This window comes from Phocoena sinus, chromosome 4, assembly GCF_008692025.1.
Source record: "Phocoena sinus isolate mPhoSin1 chromosome 4, mPhoSin1.pri, whole genome shotgun sequence".
NCBI classification, from domain to species: Eukaryota; Metazoa; Chordata; class Mammalia; order Artiodactyla; family Phocoenidae; genus Phocoena; species Phocoena sinus.
The window spans coordinates 98,549,905-98,570,119 of NC_045766.1; the positions used below are offsets into that span (position 1 = coordinate 98,549,905).

The following is a 20,215-nucleotide window of genomic DNA, read 5'->3' on the forward strand; positions in this document are numbered from 1 at the left end:
ATCCCACATGCCGCGGAGCGGCTGGGCCCGTGAGCCATGGCTGCTGAGCCTGTGCGTCTGGAGAGACCACAGCAGTAAGAGCCCCGCGTACCGCAAAAAAAAAAAAAAAAAAAAAGCATGAGTTCATATTGATACCTTTAATCTTAATCCAGTTTCTCCAGGTTCATTCTGTTCCTTCTCTTTTCATACTGGTAATCACTTCTCTGACAGTGAGGTATCTAGCTCCTGTTGTCTACAGTATATGTACTTAGTTCACTTATTTGTTTAGTGCTATAATACACAGAAAGTAGTTTCAGAATTACTAATCCATGCTTCTAAATCAAAGAAGCCTGCTACCTAGAATCCATACTTGCTTAGTCTTAACCTGAGGACCTTTAATCTAAATACTGTGTTCAGTACTGCCTGGGCTAGATTTCCCCCACCACCTCCTGCCCTCCAGTGTGGTTATGTTATTATCCATTTGTAGTACAGTTTGGTTCATTGACTTCTGTTCATATTCCATTGTAGGCTTTTTCTCTAGTTAGTTTTCTTTTTATTTTGTTGAGAATGTGAAACATTTACATGGTTCTCAAAGTTAGAACTGTACAAAAAGATAGATGAGTGACAGTCCTTCCTACTTCACTCCATATTTTCTGTCCTTTCCACCTCATCTCCACCCACCCCCTGTAGCTAACCAGTTGTATTAGTCTTTGTTTTATCTTTTTTACTTCCTTTTTTATACAAATGATATATTTAGATTTTATTTCCCCTTATAAAAAAACCCTAATATACTATTGATATTCTGTCCTACTTTGTTTTTTCTCCCACTTAACAATGTATCCTGGAAATCATTCCACATCAGTTCATAAAGATAGTCCTTATTCTTTTTACAGCCACAGAGAGCTCCATATTGTGAATGTACTGTGGTTCAACCACTCTTTTATATCTGGATATATAGATTGCTTCTGGTATTCTGTGGTTACAAACACTGCTGCAATAGATAACTTGATGCATATGTGTTTTTGTATTCTTGGAGGTGTACCTTCAGAATAAGTTTCTGAAGTGTAGTTATTGGTTCAAAAGGTAAGTGTATACATAGATTTGTTAGCTATTGCCAAACTTCCCTCTACAAGGATTGTGCCAATTTACATTTCCACCAGCAGTGCATAAAAATGCCTGCTTTTCCACAGCCTTGCCAACAGAGTGTGTTGTCATGCTTGGTAAGTTTTGCCCACTAATAGGTGAGAAATGATATCCCAGTACAGTTGTAATTTGCATTTCTCTTACTATGAGGAAGGTTGGACCTTTTATTTATTTTTTAAAATTTTTACTGAAGTATAGTTGAATTACAATGTTGTGTTTAATTTCTGCTCTACAGCAGCGTGACTCAGTTATACATATATATTCTTTTTCATGTTATTTGCCATTATGGTTTATCAGAGGATATTGAATATAGTTGCCTGTGCTGTACAATAGGACCTTGTTGTTTATCCACCCTGAACCTTTTATTTATATGTTGAAGGTCCATTTTTAAAAAAAAAAAAAATTGTTTGCCCACTCTTTCAGGTTTTTTGGTCTTTGTTTCTCTTAGGTATTAGGAATTCTTTTATCTTTTAGTGATATTAGCCTCTGTGTGATATATGATGCAAACACTTTCTCCTAGTTTGTCAGTTGTCTTTTGACTTTATGAAGCTTATTTATAGTGGGGGTTTTTGCCATGTAAAATTTTTTAAATGTAGTAAATTCATCAGTCTTTTGCATCTGGATTCTGAGTCATATTTGGAAAGCCTCTCCCTATATCCCTGTTAAACGTAAATTTACCCATGTTTTCTTTTGGTACATTTATGTGGTTTCTTTTTTTATATTTAGATCCCTGGTCCACTTGGAGATATTCTCTTTTACGGTATGAAGTGTAGATCTAATTGTATTTTTTCCAGATGACTAACCCCTTGTCCTAGCATCAGGCATTTAAAAGTCTGCCTTTGCCCCAGTGGTTTGAAATACTACCTTTATCATATACTCAAATTCTGTATGTACTTGGGATCTGTTTCTGGACTTTCTGTTGTGTTCCACTTGTCTATTTAGTCATATACCAGAACCTCAGAGTTTTAATTATAGAGGCTTTATAGCGTGTCTTAATGTCTCATCTGGGTAGTCTCCCATTATAGATATTCACTTCTGGCATATTCCTGGCTATTCTGGCCTGTTAATTTATCTGTCAACTGTCCAACTTCATAAAAATGGTTGTTGGTATTTTTTAAATTGGGGTTATATTGTTTGTAAATTGTCTTTATGATGGTTGAGTCATCCTGTTTAAGAATAAGCTGCTTTTTTTCCATTGTTCAAATCTAATTTTGTTGTCTTTCAGGAGTGTTTAAAACTTTTTCTCATGTAGGTTTTACATATTTTTTGCTAAAATTATTCCTAAATATTTTATCTTCTTTGTTGCTGTTGTAAGTGGAGGTGTTTTTGTTTTGTTTTATTTTGCCACTATGTCCTCGAGTTTCTAATTACATGAAGACTGTTGATTTCTATATGTTGACTTTATATCCTGCCACTTTACTGAGGTTTTTTTTTTATTTTATTGTTTCAGTTAGTTTTATCACTCACTTACTAGGGATTTCTGGGTACACAATCACATCTGCAAATACAGTTTTACTACTTCTTTTCCAATTCTTATGCCTATGATTGATTTATCTAATTACATTGGCTAATACCACCAATCAATACCATGTTAAACAGTAGTGGAGATGGTGGGCATCTTTTACTTGTTCCTGGTCTTAGTGGAAATGTTAAGTGTCTTAGTCAGCTTAGACTGCCATAACAAAATACCACAGACCAGGTGGCTTCAACAAGAGAAATTTATTGTCGATATCTGGAGGCTAGAGGTCCCAGAGGAGAGAGAGAGAAAGAGTCTTATTCTCTCATGTCTCTTCTTATAAGGACACTAGTCTTATCAGATTAGGACCCTACTCTTAAGACCTCATTTAACCTTAACTACCTCCATAAAGGCCTTGTCTCTAAACACAGTCACACTAGGGGTTGAGACTTCAATGTATGAATTTGGAGAAATACATTCAGTTCATCACAGGAAATATCCCTTGATTTCTGTTTTCTTGAGTGTTTTTCATTAGGAAAGAGTGTTGAATTTTATTGGAAAACTTTTTTTAGCCTTTATGAAGATGATTATATAATTTTCTCCTTAGAATCTTTTAGTATATGTGTTATATTAATGGATTCATTAATATTGAGCCAACTTTGTATTCCTGAAATAAATATCACTTGATTATGATGTGTCATTCTTTTAATATGGTATTGGATTCTGTTTCCTAATATTCTGTTTAGTATTTTTACATAAATTGATAAGTGATAATGCACAGTTTATTTTGCATTATCTTTATCAGGTTTACGTATTGATGTTACATATTAAATAAAAAGTTTTCCTCCTTTTCACTTATCTGCAAAAATTTAGAGAGCATTTTAACAAGCTAGTTTTTGAAGATTTCACTCTGTGAAACCATCTGGACCTGGTGCTTTTTTGGTAGGGTAGGTCCTTAATAGCTTTCTTTAGAGGAGAATGATCTGTTTCAATATTCTGTCTCTAAGGAGTTCAGTTTCAGTAAACTATTTGCCAGGCAAGTTACCAGTTTCACCTAGGTCTTCAAATTTATTTGTAGCAGTGTCTACAAAATAGATTCTTATGATTTTTTTCCTAAGTTATTTCAGTGTTTTTTCACTGGATATTTCCCCCCATCATTTCTTGTTTTGTATATTTGTGCTTTCGCTCTTTTTTTTTTTTTACCACTTTGATTGTTAGCTAGTGGTTTGTGTATTTTGTTGATATTTTTCAAAAAATAGATTTTGATCTATTAATTATAGTTAGATCTGTTCTTTTTCTGTTTTCTGCCTTACTAATCTCTGTTTCTAGTTCCATTATTATTTCATTTTCTTCTATTATTTTCCTCATTATGCTTGCTTTTGGCTTATTTTTGTTATTTCTTCCTAGCTTTTAACCAGGAATTTAATTTATATTCTTTTATTTTTATTGATAAAATTATCTAAAGCTGTGGATTTTACTTTGGTCACATATTTAAGACTGATATACCACAGATTGATTTATAGTATTATTATTTTTTAGGAATTCTTTAATTGTGTTTTGTATTTCCCTTTTAACCACTAATAATTTTAATTGTTTATTATTGGATAAATAATAGATAAATAGATTTATTTCAGTTGGAGGTACCCTTTGTTACTGTTAATAATTTTTAGTTTTATTGCATTGTAGTTGGAAAACACTGTAATATTTCTACTTTATGGAACTTGCTTATATTTTATGTATAACCTAAGATATAATCTTTTTTGTGAATGTCCCATGTATGCTTGAGAGGAAGGTTTATTCTGTAATATTAAGATGTAAAGTTTAATACGTATCCAAAATATGTCTTATTATGCTGTTTAGGTTTTCTATATCCTTATTTTTATCCACTTGATCTCTTATTAGTGTATTTTTTTTCTTTTTTTCTTTCTGTATTTCTTTGGGTTCTTTTATAAAGATGATTGCAGTGTTATTGCATAGCTATTCATAATTATAATGCCTTCATTTTAAATCCTGTCTTCTAGCATTAAAAAGTTTCTCCTTTGTCATATTTAGTTCTTTTTAGTTTGCATTCTTCTGTGTCTGACATTAGTATCACATACACACTGTCCTCCTTATCTCTTATTATATTCATTTGCTTGGTATACCTGTCTTTGCTCATTCCTTTATTTTTAGCCTTGCTGAATCATTTTGTTTTGGGTGCGTTTCTTTTTTTTTTTTTTTTTTTGCGGTATGCGGGCCTCTCACTGTTGTGGCCTCTCCCGTTGCGGAGCACGGGCTCTGGATGCGCGCGGGCCCAGCCGCTCCGTGACACGTGGGATCCTCCCGGACCGGGACACGAACCCGCGTACCCCGCATCGGCAGGTGGACTCTCAACCACTGCGCCAGCAGGGAAGCCCATGTGTTTCTTATATATAACATATTTGGGGGTCTCATTTTGTGAACTAAATTGAAAAAACTTTTTTAAATAACTGAGTTAAGCCCATTTGCATCTGTTTGTAAAACTGAAAGCTTTTTTGTCTTAACTCTGTCATATTATTTTAAGTTATAATCGTGTGTATTATATTTGCTATGTTTATTTCTTTACGTATTTTCTTCTATATTTAAACTTCTTTTGGAGTTTAATAAGCTTTGTAGTTTAAGTTTTAACCTTCCAATTCTACTTTCTTAAATACCTCTAATCCCCTCTTGTCTTCATCTTTTACTATCTGTTTTGTCTATTTTTAACGGTGTCTTTTAATTCCTACCAATTGCCTGTAACTCCTATCTATTATTCATATAACATTCAATGAACTATTCTACTTTCCTCTTTTCCTGTCTCTTCTTTCTCCATTTTTACTCTGACAGAACATAAATTCATAACATATAGCCTATATCATATAATATCTTATTCTTCAACCCATCTCTACCTTTTCTCAATCAGTGTTTAAACATATTAAATGTTCACTGCCAGTCTTTTTGCTTTAAGTTCTCTCAGTTATATCTTGAATAGATGAAGTTCATCTTTGAATAGATTGATTCCTTAAGAAAGGCTTATGGGTACAGAGTATCTTGCATGTTTAAAACTGCTTAATTTAAAATTTTTTCTTAACCTTGAGAGTCAGCTTGATTTGATATATAAGTTCTTGGTTCATGTGTTCATTCTTTGAGTTTAAAAAAAAAGTCCTCTTCCATTATTGCCTGGCTTTTTATATTGTTTTTTTGAGAGGTTTGATACTAGTTGAATTCTCTTGCCTTTATAAGGTATTTGATCTTTGTATCAAGGCTGTAAAGTTTCCTTATTTATCTTTAAAGTCAAATAGTTTTACAAGGATATGTATTGAAATTTATCACTGTGAGTTAGTGTTCATTGTATCTAATGAGCTCTTTCAGTATGTAGAGTCTAGAAAGCTTTCTTAGATTATAGTTTTAATATTCTCTTCCATTGTCTTGCGTATCTTTTTTAGATGCTTAATTGTAAGAAAACTGGACCTTGTTTGCCATTTCAACCACATTCATTTCAACCACGTTCTCACTGATCCTTTTTACTTTTTAAAATTTCCTTTTCATTGTATTTGTTTTCTCCTTCAACATTCATTATCATGTTTTCATTAGAATCTATTATTTCTTGTGCACCTTGTAATATGGTCTTTATTTCTGACATAATTTTGTCACTTATTTCTTTTCTGAGATCAGTCAGCTCTTACTTTTTTTTCTACCTTTTGTCCATTTCTGTTCTTAGTTTTTGAGTTTCTGTTTCGAGGTGTTTTGTCATATCCCCAGTTGCTTGTTTGAGGACATTTAATTAAGTTTAGTGTTGTGTTCCAGTTTCCTTCTGTTTTACCATTGTTTGGGGGGATGAGAGGGTTTCCATAAAACTGAATTGTTGAGATTCTCATTTTTTGTTTTCTTTTTATACTATGTTTTTTAAGTAGATAAAGACTGCCTTAGTATTTCTGTGGACAGTGCTGGTGGTTTGCAATGGTTTACTAGCTTTGTAGTTTATGGTAGGTTCATGATAGCCCTCTTCTGCTAGTGCAGTAAATTTTTCTTTTTTCTTTTTTTTCCTGAAGAGAAGAGGCTATAGAAGGGGAGGAGTTATGTATCCTTTTTTTTTTTTTTAAATCTTGCAGGATCCTAAATTTCCTCCTCTTGTTTTTCCCCCTGCCCCCCACCTTTACCATACAGTTTCCATTTCTGTTACTTTTAACCTACTTCTCCCACCAAAGTATTTCCTTTCCAAAATTGCCCTATTCAGGATTTCTTTGCTCTTAAGTTCCTTCTCTGAAGTCAGTGCTCTTACCTACCAGTGGATTTTTTTTTTTTTTCAGTATTTTCTGGCTGTGCATAAGATATCTTAATTGTCTTTGTCTCCCCCAATGGGTCTTTCATTAACCTTTACCACTTTATTTTTAGACTCCATGGAATCTATTAATATGCTTTAGGGACCTGTGACCCTAGTAAAAATAAATAAATTTTGTTCTTGAAGTTTCTTACTGTTTCTTTTAAAGTTGTCTTTGTAAAAAAAAAAAATAATTATTTTATGTCAAATTAAAGTGTGAAGTATTATTTCACTTGAAAGAAGTGTTATTACAATATGATCATCATTGTTAACAGTTTACATTTAGAGTAGTTTTCCTTGGGCAGGAATTAAAGAAGTGATATCTAATCTTAATGATTATAAGTATTTTGCCTGGTAGATGTGAGAGCCACAGAATTTCATGTGAAATAAAATCCTGGCCTGTGAAAGCATGAACTGGGGAAGGCTAAGGGCATCTCATATCTGTTTATCATGAAAATACATTGATTACTATGAATTTTTTTCATTAGAAGGCTTGATGGATACTTAAATTTAACGTGGACTTGTCCCTAGTGCAGAAGCATCCTATGAGGTTGCTTGTTGCGTTGGAAAGTATAGAAGCCATATACATTTTGAAAGACCTTAGTGAATCTTTGTACCCTGGAATGGTCAATTTGGTTTGTGGCCTAGAACAGAAAAGAAATGCTAAAGCTTTGTCTCTATAAATGATGTCATTACTTCAAAATGTTTCCTCTAATGTTTTGAGGCAGGTTAATGAGGAATTGACAGCTGTCCCATTTCTCATCAGCATTCAACTGGATGAAAGTAATCTACACGATGCTGACCCTATCCAAGAATTCCTATTTGTGAGCCCTTATAGGAAATATTAAAAAGTCTTTGACATCTCCCAAGTGGTGAAAAGTTTACTTTTCCAGAAAATCTTTGAAAGAAATTTCTTGGTATGCTGTATATGTCTCACCTGTGATGTTTGGCAACACATCTGGTTTTGCTGAAGTCTGTACACTGTTATGACTCATTGCTTTTTACATTAGGGTACTCGGTATGAGAAAACTCTGCCAGCTGTCCTGAAAGAAGCTGTCAACTTAATAAGAGCCAGGGCCTTGAGTCATTACCTTTTCTAGAATTTTTATGAAGAAACAGAAGCAGAGTATGGAGCTTTCTTCTATCCAGAAGTTTGCTGGTTTTCCAGAGGAAAAGTATTAGAGTTCTCAATTAAAGTAGAAGTTTCACAAGAGAGAAGGAAAGCCTACTAAATTTGATGGGGAAGATTGGTATTGCTTTGTGGATATTTTGGTTCTTGTGATCGCAATAAAATTTTCTATCAAGACCCTTTGGTCACCGTCATGGATAGTAATAAAAACTTAGATGCTCTTTTGTCCATGACACCATTATGAAAGAGGATATTAGAGGAGGCAATTATTCTTAGAGTCAAAGAAATGCAAAATTTTTAAAGCTAAGTATATTGCCTCCCTGACTTTTAGATTAGTGAAAAACATTTAAGTTTTAATATTTTGGTATGGGTGTGATAAAATTGGTCCTTTTTTAATACTGAGGCTGTATTCATTGGTATAACTCACTTGGGTAGCCGTATGGAAGTATATATTAAAAATCACTCCTAAGGAACTATTTCAAAAGATAGAAGAAGATGTGTTAGGAAGATATTTGTTGCAACATTATTCACTATGTAGAAAAATTGGAAGCAAACTAAATTTCTAACAGTAAGGAAACTTAAAGTTAAGGGATATCCACCATATAGCCACTTCTTGGCTGTCACTGTTTGCTATGAACATTCTGTTACCTGTCTTGGTGAACATGAGTGCACATTTCTATATCAAGAAGAAGAATTGCTAGGTCCCTGGGCTTGCCTATGGTCAGCTTTATTAGATACTGCCAAATGCATCTGTGGTAGTGCCACTCCACGCCCACCACCAGTGTATGAGAGTACCAGTTATTATTCTCTGTTTTTTCTTTTTTCACCCTTCTAGTTTGTGTGTACTGATATCACATTGTAGCTTTGCCTTGAATTTACCTGATGGCTAATGGTATTGTTCTCTTTTCATTTATTTATTAGCTATTGAATATCTTCTTTTGTGAAGAATCTTGAAGTTTTTTATATATTATTTTCTATCAGATGATTATTTTCTTATTTGTAGGGGTTCTTTTATATATTCTGGTTATGGATTCTTTTTAGATATATTTATTACAAGTATTCTCCCTTTATATAGCCTTCCTTTTTACTCCTTTATTGGTATCTTTTGCTAAGCAGACATTAACTTAATTTTAATGTTCACAGTAAATTTTTTTTTATGGTTAGTACTTTTTGTATTATCTTCTTAAATCTTTGCCCACTTGCAGGTCATGAAGATGTTCTCAAGGTTTTCTTCTAATGCTTTATTGTGTTCCCTCCTGTACATTTATATCCTCAATCCATCCAGAATTGATCTTTGTGTAGGATGTGTGAAGTAGGAGTAAAAGTGTCAAGGTACATTTTTCCACATGGACCGTATTCATTTTAAAACATGCAAATACTGGATCTGTCATTTATTCATGAAAAAAATAACACTGAAGTAGCCACCTTCCCTGAAATCAAGATGCACAATGACTTTATGGTGTTGTAGAAAAACGTACTCTTAAAGTAGTCACCACTATCTTTTAGAAGGAGAGGCAAATTCATTCTTAGAGGTATTACTGAATTCCTTTTAAACACAGTAAATATTTGTTACTTGTCCTTTTAAATATATACCCAATAGTTGAATTGTTTAAAGGGAAATTAGATCTGTACCCTTCTATCGTTTTCCTCTGCAGGTGAATTTTTGTTGAAGCAGCCAAAGCTAATACTAAATCCAGCCAAAAACAACGTATTGTTAGTCACAGCATAAGAGGAATCATTATGAGAAGACATCCTAGTCATTCAAAACGAGAACACAAAATCATTTGAAGTCGGGCAGCTAAATTTTACAACTCAAACTCGCTCTGGCCCACCAAGCACAAGGCAGTGATCCTTGAAGCCCGACTTCTTAAAGAAACTGTACTGATGGATGTTATTTAATGATAGAATCTTCTCTAAACATTTTCTGGGGACTGCAGTGGCTTCTGTACTTTAGAGGCTTCAGCTGTGCACTTGCCCTGTCCCACTGCACTAAGTTTTCTGAGGGCAGCACTGTGCCTATCTGGTTTCATCACTGAATCCCTAGCACATACCTAGCTCAGTGCCTGGATATTCAGTAAATTAGTTCCTTTGGGAATTCTAAGTTTTGTTTTTGAGATTAGAGGTGCTTCTGTACATGGGCCCTAAAAAGCTGTCCCCAAGTCTGTTTGTAAATTGAGTGATGTTCTCTAAGCAAGTTCCATTTCTATTAGAGGTGGACAGTTGATGGTGCTTTTGCTTTCTCAAATAATTCCCCATTCTTCACCTTATCTTTCTAAGTTGCAAGTTCCTAAAAGGAGCATTGTTCCATGGCACACCTCTCAATAGGTTAAATGATCTTCCACTTAGTTGAGAACATAAATCAGGTTTCTTAAGCTTTATGACAATATTAACCCCACCTCTAGTCAATCTGAAATCAGATGGATCTCTCCTCTCTTTTGAATACAGAGTATTTTATTTACCATCTTCCAGAGCTTAATTTGTTGCTGTTCATCATCTACCTAAAGTGTAGTTGGTATGGGTATTAGAAGAGGCATGATATCCTTAAGATCTCTAAGCTCTATTCAGGTGGATACGTATATACTGCCAACAGAGGCCAGACAGGTAAAATAAATGAGTGAAATGGACTAGGTTATAATAACGGCATTGCCACAATGATAAGTGATAACTGAGCTTCAGGACTTGGGACATTAGGGAATGGTGGATGCTATGGCAAACTGGAGTGTGACTTTTCCCTTTCAAAAGGGACATCCATTACTTAGGTACAACCACTTGGAAAACTAGCCCAGGTTTCCTTCTTTTTTTTTCTTGTGGTGTTTCAAGAGAAGCCAGAAACTCAGAATTTATGTGGAGTTTCCAGATTTTTTAAATCTTGGCAAGTACTTCAAACATTTTTGAAATAGTTTAGGCTCAAAACTATACAGGCCAAAAGGGCAAGTAAAGTACATCTGTCTGCTAATTGAGGGCCTAAGCCACATATACACTCCAATTTGCATACTATAGTACTTATCTCAGATTTGATCATCCAAAAGCAAGGTATTCTTACTATACACCAAAGTAAATTTCACATTGTATTAGTTTTCTGTTTTATAACATTACCACAAATTGAGCAGCTTAAAACGTCAAAATTTCTGAAGTGATGTGGCCAGGAACCAAGAAATGCCAGCATCTTCTAGAAGCTGGAAGGAGCAAGAAAGTGGATTCTCCCCTAGAGCCTCCAGAAGAAATCAGCTCTGCTGATACCTTGATTTTAGCCCTGCAGATGAAGCAGATCCTGAAAGAAGAGCAATAGAAGAAACATTGGTTTGCTGTTGGTTCCATGACCCAGTGGGAGAGGAACACATGCAGTCAAAACCCCAGAGAAAAGTATGAGAGAGCATCTAAACGTTCCCAGAAGGGTGGAGAATGACTAAGAAAAGCACCAACAGATGTAACAAGATAAGGAAATGGAAGAGCTCATGGATCAATGACCAGGGATGGCTTTGGGTCAGACACTCCTTCCCCACTGATATATGGAATTCACGTAGTTCTAACCTATATGCCATCCTTGGGAAGACGAGAGGGTGAGTGGAAATTTGGATCTGAACTACATTAAACATGAAATGACTTAGAAAATACTAAATTGATCAAGTCTCTGTATAACTGACTCATTTGTGTGTTCTACTATCAGGGACATGGGTGTTGAAAACTCAGAAAAGGCTGTAGACAAAGTTTACATGTATTTTATGACTGATTTTTTTGCCAAAAAATATTCTGAACAGACTAAATTCTTAGATATATTGTTAAAAAAAGTTCTATTAAAGTGGGGAAAAAGACATTAAACTTGGAAATGTATTTTTGTTTTTATTGATTCTTTGGAAAATAACCTTTTGGGGTCTAGTGCATAGAAACTGTTTGTATTTGGATATTTAGTTATGCAAAATAAAAGCCAATCTTGAATGGAGGGGAAAAAAACAAAATTTCTTATCTCAGTTTCTGTAGGTCAGAAGTCTGGGCTTGGCATGACTCGATTCTCTGCTCAGGGTTTTGCCTGGCTGAAATCAAGATATCAGCTGGAGATGCGGTTCTCATCTTGGCCTGAGGCTTCTCTTCCAAGTTCACTGGTTGTTGGCAGAATTCACTTCCCTGCAGTTATAAGACTCTGGTCCTCATTTTCCTGCTGCCGATCGGCCAGGGACTGCTTTCAGTTCCTAGAGGCCGTATGGAGTGCTAGCTCACCACCTAGATGTTTGCTTTCTTTTAGGCCAGCTGGCATGCGTCTCTTGAATTTCCAGTTCTGTGACTAACCAGAGAAAACACTCGCTTTTAAAGGGCCTACCTGACTAGGTGAGGCCCACCCAAGAAAATCTCCCTCTTGCCATATTTGTAATATAGAAGTAGTTAATTTTTTTTAAAACCAGGGGTCAGGGGTAGCATAAAAGGATCACATACCAGAGGAAATTCTAAAAGTCAGTGCACATTGGGAAAATTCAGCTTCACTAGTTAATCAAGAAAATAGAAAATTACCAAGTTTCTTTTATCTCTAATACTACTGGGGGCAGAATAAATTCATACAGCCTTTCTGAAAAGCAATTATGTAGGTGTGGTTTATGTTAAATAAGAGCAAGTATATGAATTGATGAATAAAGAGAGAATACTGTGCTTGTGTGTGTATATATACACATACACATGTGTGTTCATTTAATGATGGCTGTAACCCTATGAGATAAATAGTACTATAATTTTCATTTAACAGATGGTGAGAGCCAAGGCATTGAGAGGTACCCTTCAGAGTGTTACTAGTGGTTATCTTGGTGTAATAGGATTATATCAGAATGATTTTCTTTTCTCCTTATATTCAAAATTTTTATAAAGTTTATAGAATTTTTAAAAGCACTTATAAACAGGAAAAAAAGTGGTAATAAGGCTGCCTTGAAATAAACTCTCAACCTATATTGGAGGTAGTGATGTAAATCAGTGTAACTCTTTTGGAAGGCAACATGACCCTGTAATTTTAAAAAATCTGGCCTCAATAATCATTTTAAATATGGGGAAAAAAGGCTGTGCATATGAACAAATCTATTGCATCATTATCTAAAATATGGGAAAAAATAGAAACCTGAATTTCTATGGTAAAGGAATTCGTTATATAAACAATGACTTTTCCACTTAGAATTATTACAAAGAGATTATTGGTTCTAGCTCCTGCCACATTTTCCTGGGCCCCTGAACTCTATTTCCTTTGGAGCTTTCATGGACTTCTTAGCCACTTTCTCCTCAAAGGCTTCTTCCCACTCTACTGCTGTTTAAGTTTCCTGTGGTGTTGACAGCCATGCACCCAACCCCCTCCAGCATCCAGGCCTTCACATAGATGATCCACTTAACATCTAACATCTCTTCCCATTCAGAGATACAGCCTTTCCTTCTCCCAGAAGGCAAGAGATTTCTTCTCTCCCGTAGTAGACTCTAGATAGGTCATCTCAATTCTCACAGCTCCTTCTGTTTCCAAAGGATCACACCATTCTTTCTTTCAGATTTATCACCATCTCTCCGTGCCAGTTTACCCTAGGATGTTTGCACCTTTTAGCCGTTATGAATAATGCTGCCGTGAGCTATCCTGTGCAAGTTTTTATGTGGACGTATGTTTGCATTTCTTTTGGGTATATGCCTAAAAGTAGAATTGTTGGGTCATATGGTAACTCTGTGTTTAACCATTTGAAGAACTGACAGGCTTTTTTCTGAAGTGACTGTACCATTTACCAGCAGTGTATGAGGGTTCCAATTTTTCTATATGCTTGTCAACACTTGTTGTTATCTTTTTTTATTCTAGCCATCTTAGTAGGGGTAAAGTGGTATCTCATTGTGGGTTTGATTTGCATTTCCTTAGTGGCTAATGTTTTTTTTTTTTTTGGTGTTGCACAGTGACATTTGTCCATGATTGTGGTATCATACAGAGTATTTTCACTGCCCTAGAAGTCTTCTGTGCTCTGCTTATTCATCCCTCTTCCACAACCTCTGGCAACCATTGATCTTTTTATTGTTGCTATAGTTTTGCCTTTCTTGAATGGCGTATGGTTGGAATCAAGCAATATGTAGCCTCTTCAGATTACCTTCTTTCACTAGTGTTAGTCATTTAAAGTTCCTTCATGTCTCTTCATGGCTTGATAGCTCATTTCTTTTTAGTACTGAGTAATGTTCCATGGTCTAGATGTACCACAGTTTATCCATTTACCTACTAATGGACATCTTGGTTGCTTCCAAGTTCAGACAATTATGAATAAAGCTGCTATAAACATCCATGTGCAGTTTTCTGTGTGGACATAAATTTTCAACTCCTTTGGGTAAATACCCAGGAGTGTGATTGCTGGATTGGATGGTTAGACTGTTTAGTTTTGTTAGAAATCCACAAACTGTCTTCCAAAGTGGATGTACCATTTCGCTTTCCCATAAGCAGTGAATGAGAGTTCTTGTTGCTCCACGTTTTCACCAGCATTTGGTGTTGTCAGTGTTCTGGATTTTGACCATTCTAATAGGTGTACAGTGATATCTCAATTGTGTTTTTAATTTGCATTTCCCTGATGATAGATAATGTAGAGCATCTTTTCATATGCCTATTTGCCATCTGTATATCTTCTTTGGCCCATTTTTAAATTAGGTTGTTTTCTTATTGTGGAGTTTTAAGTGTTCTTTATATATTTTGGATAGGAGTTCTCTATCAGATGTGTCCTTTACCAGATACGTCTTTTGCAAATATTTTCTTCCAGTCTCCAGCCTGTCTTCTCAATCTCTAGACATTGCCTTTTGCAGAGCCAAAATTTTTAATTTTAATGAAATCCAGCTTAACAAATATTTCTATCATGGATCCTGCATTTTCTGTTTTATCTAAAAAGTCATAACCATACCTAAGATTATCCAGATTTTCTCCTAGGTCATCTTCTAGGAGTCTGGTAGTTTTGCATGTTACCTTTAGGTCTGTGATCCATTTTGAATTAATTTCTGTGAAGAGTATAAGGTCTGTGTCTAGATTCTTTTTTTTTGCATGTGGATGTCCAGTTGTTCCAGCACAATTTATTGAAAAGACTATCTTTGCTCTGTTGTATTGCCTTTGCTCCTTTATCAGTTGACTGTATTTATGTGGATCTTCTGGGCTCTCTATTCTTTTCCATTGATCTGTTTGTCTATTCTTTGACCGGTAGCACATTGTCTTGATTACTGTAGCTTTATAGTAAGTCTCGAAGACAAGAGGTGTCAGTTCTCCAACTTTGTTGTTCTCCTTCAATATTACGTTTTCCATTCTGGCTCTTTTGTCTTTATATATACTTTAGAATCTGTTTGTAGATATCCAGTAACTTGCTGGGATATTTTTCCAGATGTATTGAGAAATAATCGATATGTATCACTGTGTAAGTTTAAGGCATACAGCCTGATGGTTTGATTTGCACACATTGTGAAATGATGACCACAATAGGTTCAGCTAACATCCATCTTCTCATGTGTGTGTGTTTATATATGTATATATAATAAAAAAGAAGAAAAGAAAAAAAATTCTCCTTGTGATGAGAACCCTTAGGATTTACTCTCTTAGCACCTTTCCTATATATCATGCAGCAATGTTAACTATAGCCATCATGTTGTGCATTACATCCATAGTACTTAATTTATCTCATCACTGGAAGTTTGTACCTTTTGACTACCTTCTTCAAATTTCCCCTCCCCCCACCCTCCACCTCAGGTAACCACAAGTCTGATCTCTTTTTCTATGCGTTTGTTCTTGTTTTCGATTCCACATATAGGTGAGATCATATAGCATTTGTCTTTCTCCGTCTGACTTATTTCATTAAGCATAATGCCCTCAAGGTCCATCAGTGTTGTTGCACGTGGTAGGATTTCCTCATCTTTTATGGCTGGGTAATATTCTTTTGTGTGTATGTGTACCACAACTTCTTTATTCATTCATCCATCTTTGGGCACTTAGTTTGTGTCCATGTCTTAGCTATTGTTAATAATGCTGCTGTGAACATGGCAGTGCAGATACCTTTTTAAGTTAGTGTTTTTGTTTCCTTTGGATATATTCCCAAAAGTGGAATTGCTGGATCATATGGTAGTTCTGTTTTTAATTCTTGGAGGATCCTCCATACTGTTTTCCATAATAGCACTACCAGTTTACAGTCCCACCAACAGTGCACAAGGATTCTCTTTTCTCCACATCCACACCAGCATTTGTTACCTCTTGTCTTTTTGATGATCGCCATTCTAACAGGTGTGAGGTGATATCTTTTTGTAGTTTTCATTTGCATTTCCCTAATAACTAGTTATGTTGAGCATCTTCTCATGTACTTTCACATATCTTCTTTGGAAAAGTCTATTCAGGTCCTTTGCCCACTTTTTTTATTGCCTTTTTTTTTTTTTTTTTTGGCCGCACAGGGCGGCATGCGGGATTTTAGTTCCCTGACCAGGGATTGAACCCATGCCCCCTGCAGTGGAAGCATGGAGTCTTAACCAGTGGACCACCAGGGAAGTCCCCTTTGCCCATTTTTTAATTGAGGTGTTTTTTTTTGTTGTTTTACTATTGAGTTGTGTGAGTTCTTTATATATTTTGGATATTAACCCCTTATCAGATACATGGTTTGCAGATATTTTTCCCATTCCATAGGTTGTCTTTTCACTTTGTTGATGGTTTCTTTCGCTCTAGGGAAGCTTTTTAGTTTGATATAGTCCCACTTGTTTATTTTTTATTTTGCTGCTTGTGCTTTAAGTGTCATGTCCAAAAGATCATTTCCAAGACCCATGTCAAGGAACTTTTTGTTTTTTTTTAATTTTTGGCTGTCTTCATTGCTGCGCACGGGCTTTCTCTAGTTGCGGCGAGTGGGGGCTACTCTTCATTGCAGTGTGCAGGCTTCTCATTGCAGTGGCTTCTCTTGTTGCGGAGCACTGGGCTCTAGGCACATGGGCTTCGGTAGTTGTGGCTCACGGGCTTTAGAGCTCAGGCTTAGTAGTTGTGGTGCAAGGGATTAGTTGCTCTGTGGCATGTGGGATCTTCATGGACCAGGGTTCGAACCTGTGTCCCCTGCATTGGCAGGTGGATTCTTAAGCACTGCGCCACCAGGGAAGCCCCTCAAGGAACTTTTTATGCCTTTGTTTTTTATTCTAGAAGTTTCATGGTTTCAGGTCTCACATTTAAGTCTTTAAAAAATATTTATTTATTTGGCTGTGCCAGGTCTTAGTTGTGGCACACGGGATCTTCATTGCCGCATGCGGGATCTTCATTGTGTCATGCGAGATCTTTAGTTGTGGCATGCGGGATCTAGTTCCCTGATCAGGGATGGAACCCGAGCCCCCTGCATTGGGAGCACAGAGTCTTAACTGCTGGACCACCAGGGAAGTCCCTCACATTTAAGTCTTTAGTCCACTTTGAGTTAATTTTTGTGAATGGTATAAGATAAGAATTCAGTTTCATTCTTTTACAGATGAATATCTAATCATCCCAACTTGCTGGCACTTTTATTCAGATTGAATCTATAAATTAAGTTGGGAAGAACTGACATCTGGACAACATTTAGCCTTCCTGTCCATTAACATGGAACATCTCTCCATTTATTTAGTTCTTTGATTTTGTTCTTCAGAGTTTAGTAATTTTCCTCATGTAGATCTTATACATATTTTGTTAGATTTATACCTAAGTATTCCATTTTGGAGGGTGCTAATGTAAATGGTATTGTGTTTTTAATTTTAAATTCCACTTGTTCGTTGTCGATATATAGGAAAGCAAATGATTTTTGTATATTAACCTTGCTGTAATCACTTATTAATTAAAGGAGTTTTTGTTATTTCTTCTAGATTATCTACACAGATGATTGTGTCATCTATGAACAAAGAGAGTTTTATTTCTTCCTTCCCAATCTGTATGATCTTTTTTCCTCTTTTCTTGTCCTATTATGTTAGCTAGTACTTCCAGTATAATGTTAAACAGGAGTGGTGAAAAGGGACATTTTTTGCCTTGCTCTTGATATTGGGAAAACTTTTAATTTCTTACTATTAAGTGTGATGTTAGCTGTAGGTTTTTGGGGGGAATGTGCTTTATCAAGTTGAGGAAGTTCTCCTCAATTCCTAGTTTTTTTAATCATGAATGGATGTTGGATTTTGTCGAATGCTTTTTCTGCATCTATTGATTTGATCATGTGGTTTTTCTTTTATAGCCTCTTGATGTGATGAATTGCATTGATTTTCAAATGTTGAACCAGGCATGCAAGATTTTCAAATTTTGCATGCCTGGGATAAATCACAGTTGATCATGGTGTGTAATTGTTTTGTACATTGTTGAATTGTATTTGTTAATATTTTGTTGAGTATTTTTACATCTATTTTTATGAGCGGTATTGGTCTGTAGTTTTCTTGTAATGTCTTTGGTTTTGGTTTTAGGGTAATGCTGGCCTCATAGAATGAGTTAGGAAATATTTCCACTGCTTCTGTCCTCTGAAAAGAGATTGTAGAGATTTAGTGTGATGTCTTTCTTAAATGTTTGATGGAATTCACCAGTGAACCCATATGTGCCTGGTGTTCTCTCTTTTGAAAGACTATTAATTATTGATTCAATTTCTTAAATAGATATAGGCCTATTCAGATTGTTTAATTCTTGTATGTGTTTGGCAAGTTGTGTGTTTCAAGGACCTGTACATTTCGTCTAGGTTATCAAATTTGTGGACATAGAGTTGTTAATAGTATTCTTTTATTATCCTTTTTAATATTATGATGTCCCCTCTTTCATTTCTGATATTAGTGATTTGTGTCCTCTTTTTCTTAGTTAGAGGCTTACTGACTTTCTTTTCAAAGAGGCAGCTTTTAGTTTCATTAATTTCTCCATTGTTTTCCTGTTTTCATGTTGATCGATTTCTGTTCTAATTCTTTTCTTCTGCTTACTTTGGATTTAATTTGCTTTTTTTTTCTAGTTTCCTAAGGGCTAATGATTTTTCAAACATTTTTATTTGCCCAGAACATGGATTCTTTTAGACTATAAACCAGTGTGTCATGGGTTTTATGGTGATTAATATTTGATTAGCTTTTATAATTATATTTTTCTATATCCATATACTGTTTTTTGAAATTCTTCTCTTATTTATCCATGAGAAACTTCTAACAAATTTGGCTGGCTTTGAGAGCCATCAGCAGAACCTATAATTGTTGGCAGTTAAATGCTTCTTGTTGATTCAGGAGTACCTTTGAATAACTAATTGGGGAAAGCAGTTAGAGAATTAACGAGTATATTGGCCCAGATTAAGGATGAATTTTCTTCTTTCTTTCCCAGAGTATTTTGCCAAGTGCTTGTATTACTTGTATAATGGGTAAAACCTGTGATCAAAGGCAAGCCAAGTGAGGAGACATACCATCATCCTGGCTGGGAATAAGAGGTGAAAATAGGTGTTTATCTGGTATATATTGATCTCACTTAAGCAAGGAGAGCTGTTGTACTTTTCTTTTCTTCTTGTTATTTTTTTAAATTGGGATTCTTTAGGACTGCCTATTGAGTTTCACAGAAAAAGAGGGGTTTTAAAAAAATGTTCTGTTTCTACCACAGATTGAATTTATACACATTTCAGTTGACAAGAGAACCCTAAATAAACAAGAGGTAAAACTGCAATGCTAATAGAAAATACTTTTATGATTATGTCTATATTATAAAAGGGTTAAAAAATTTTTTGTGTCACTTCAAGAATATATTTTTGTCAATTATTTATTTTCATAGAGCACTTTCACTTTTAAATCTAATAACTTGGAATTTCCTGGTATTTGTATACATGATATAATTTTTATAAAGTAAGGATACTTCTGTGTGTCATGATCATATTCTTTATGATCATTTAAATATGACCTTTTTTGTTTGTATCTAAAAGTATCTGAAAAGTCAGTATTTGTACTGAGCACCTTTATGAGCCTTGTAATAAAATCCTTAAATGGCAAAGAACAGCTAGTGCTGGTAAGCCCAGCTGAACCTATTGTTCATTTTTACAAGAGTTAACTGGTTTATGTAAAGATTCTAGCTGATACAATTTTTCTTCCTTTTACCTATTCCCACTGGGCCTTAAGATTTAATGTGATGGGCCCTGGCTCTGCACACATTTGGTTTTGCTAACAAATTATACAATGTCTAATATTTTTAGTATTTGAGGTAATATTTGGAATAACATGAAGTACATATTATATTGCTCTGTTTTAATAT

At 35.1% G+C, this 20,215-nt stretch overlaps 1 protein-coding gene across 3 annotated transcripts in view; it reads left to right on the plus strand.

The window, feature by feature from the left end:
- The window catches only part of DCBLD2 (discoidin, CUB and LCCL domain containing 2), a 91,071-nt gene that overhangs the window by 25,517 nt on the left and 45,339 nt on the right, over positions 1–20,215 (plus strand). The window contains exon 1 of one of the 3 annotated variants that reach the window (XM_032630584.1): positions 11,145–11,585. The exons of the other annotated variants lie outside the window; for them this stretch is intronic. Within the exon in view, the coding sequence (XP_032486475.1) occupies positions 11,489–11,585 (97 nt within the window). The 5' untranslated portion in view covers positions 11,145–11,488. Of the gene's footprint in view, positions 1–11,144; positions 11,586–20,215 lie in introns of those variants that run through there. 3 annotated transcript variants of the gene reach the window in all.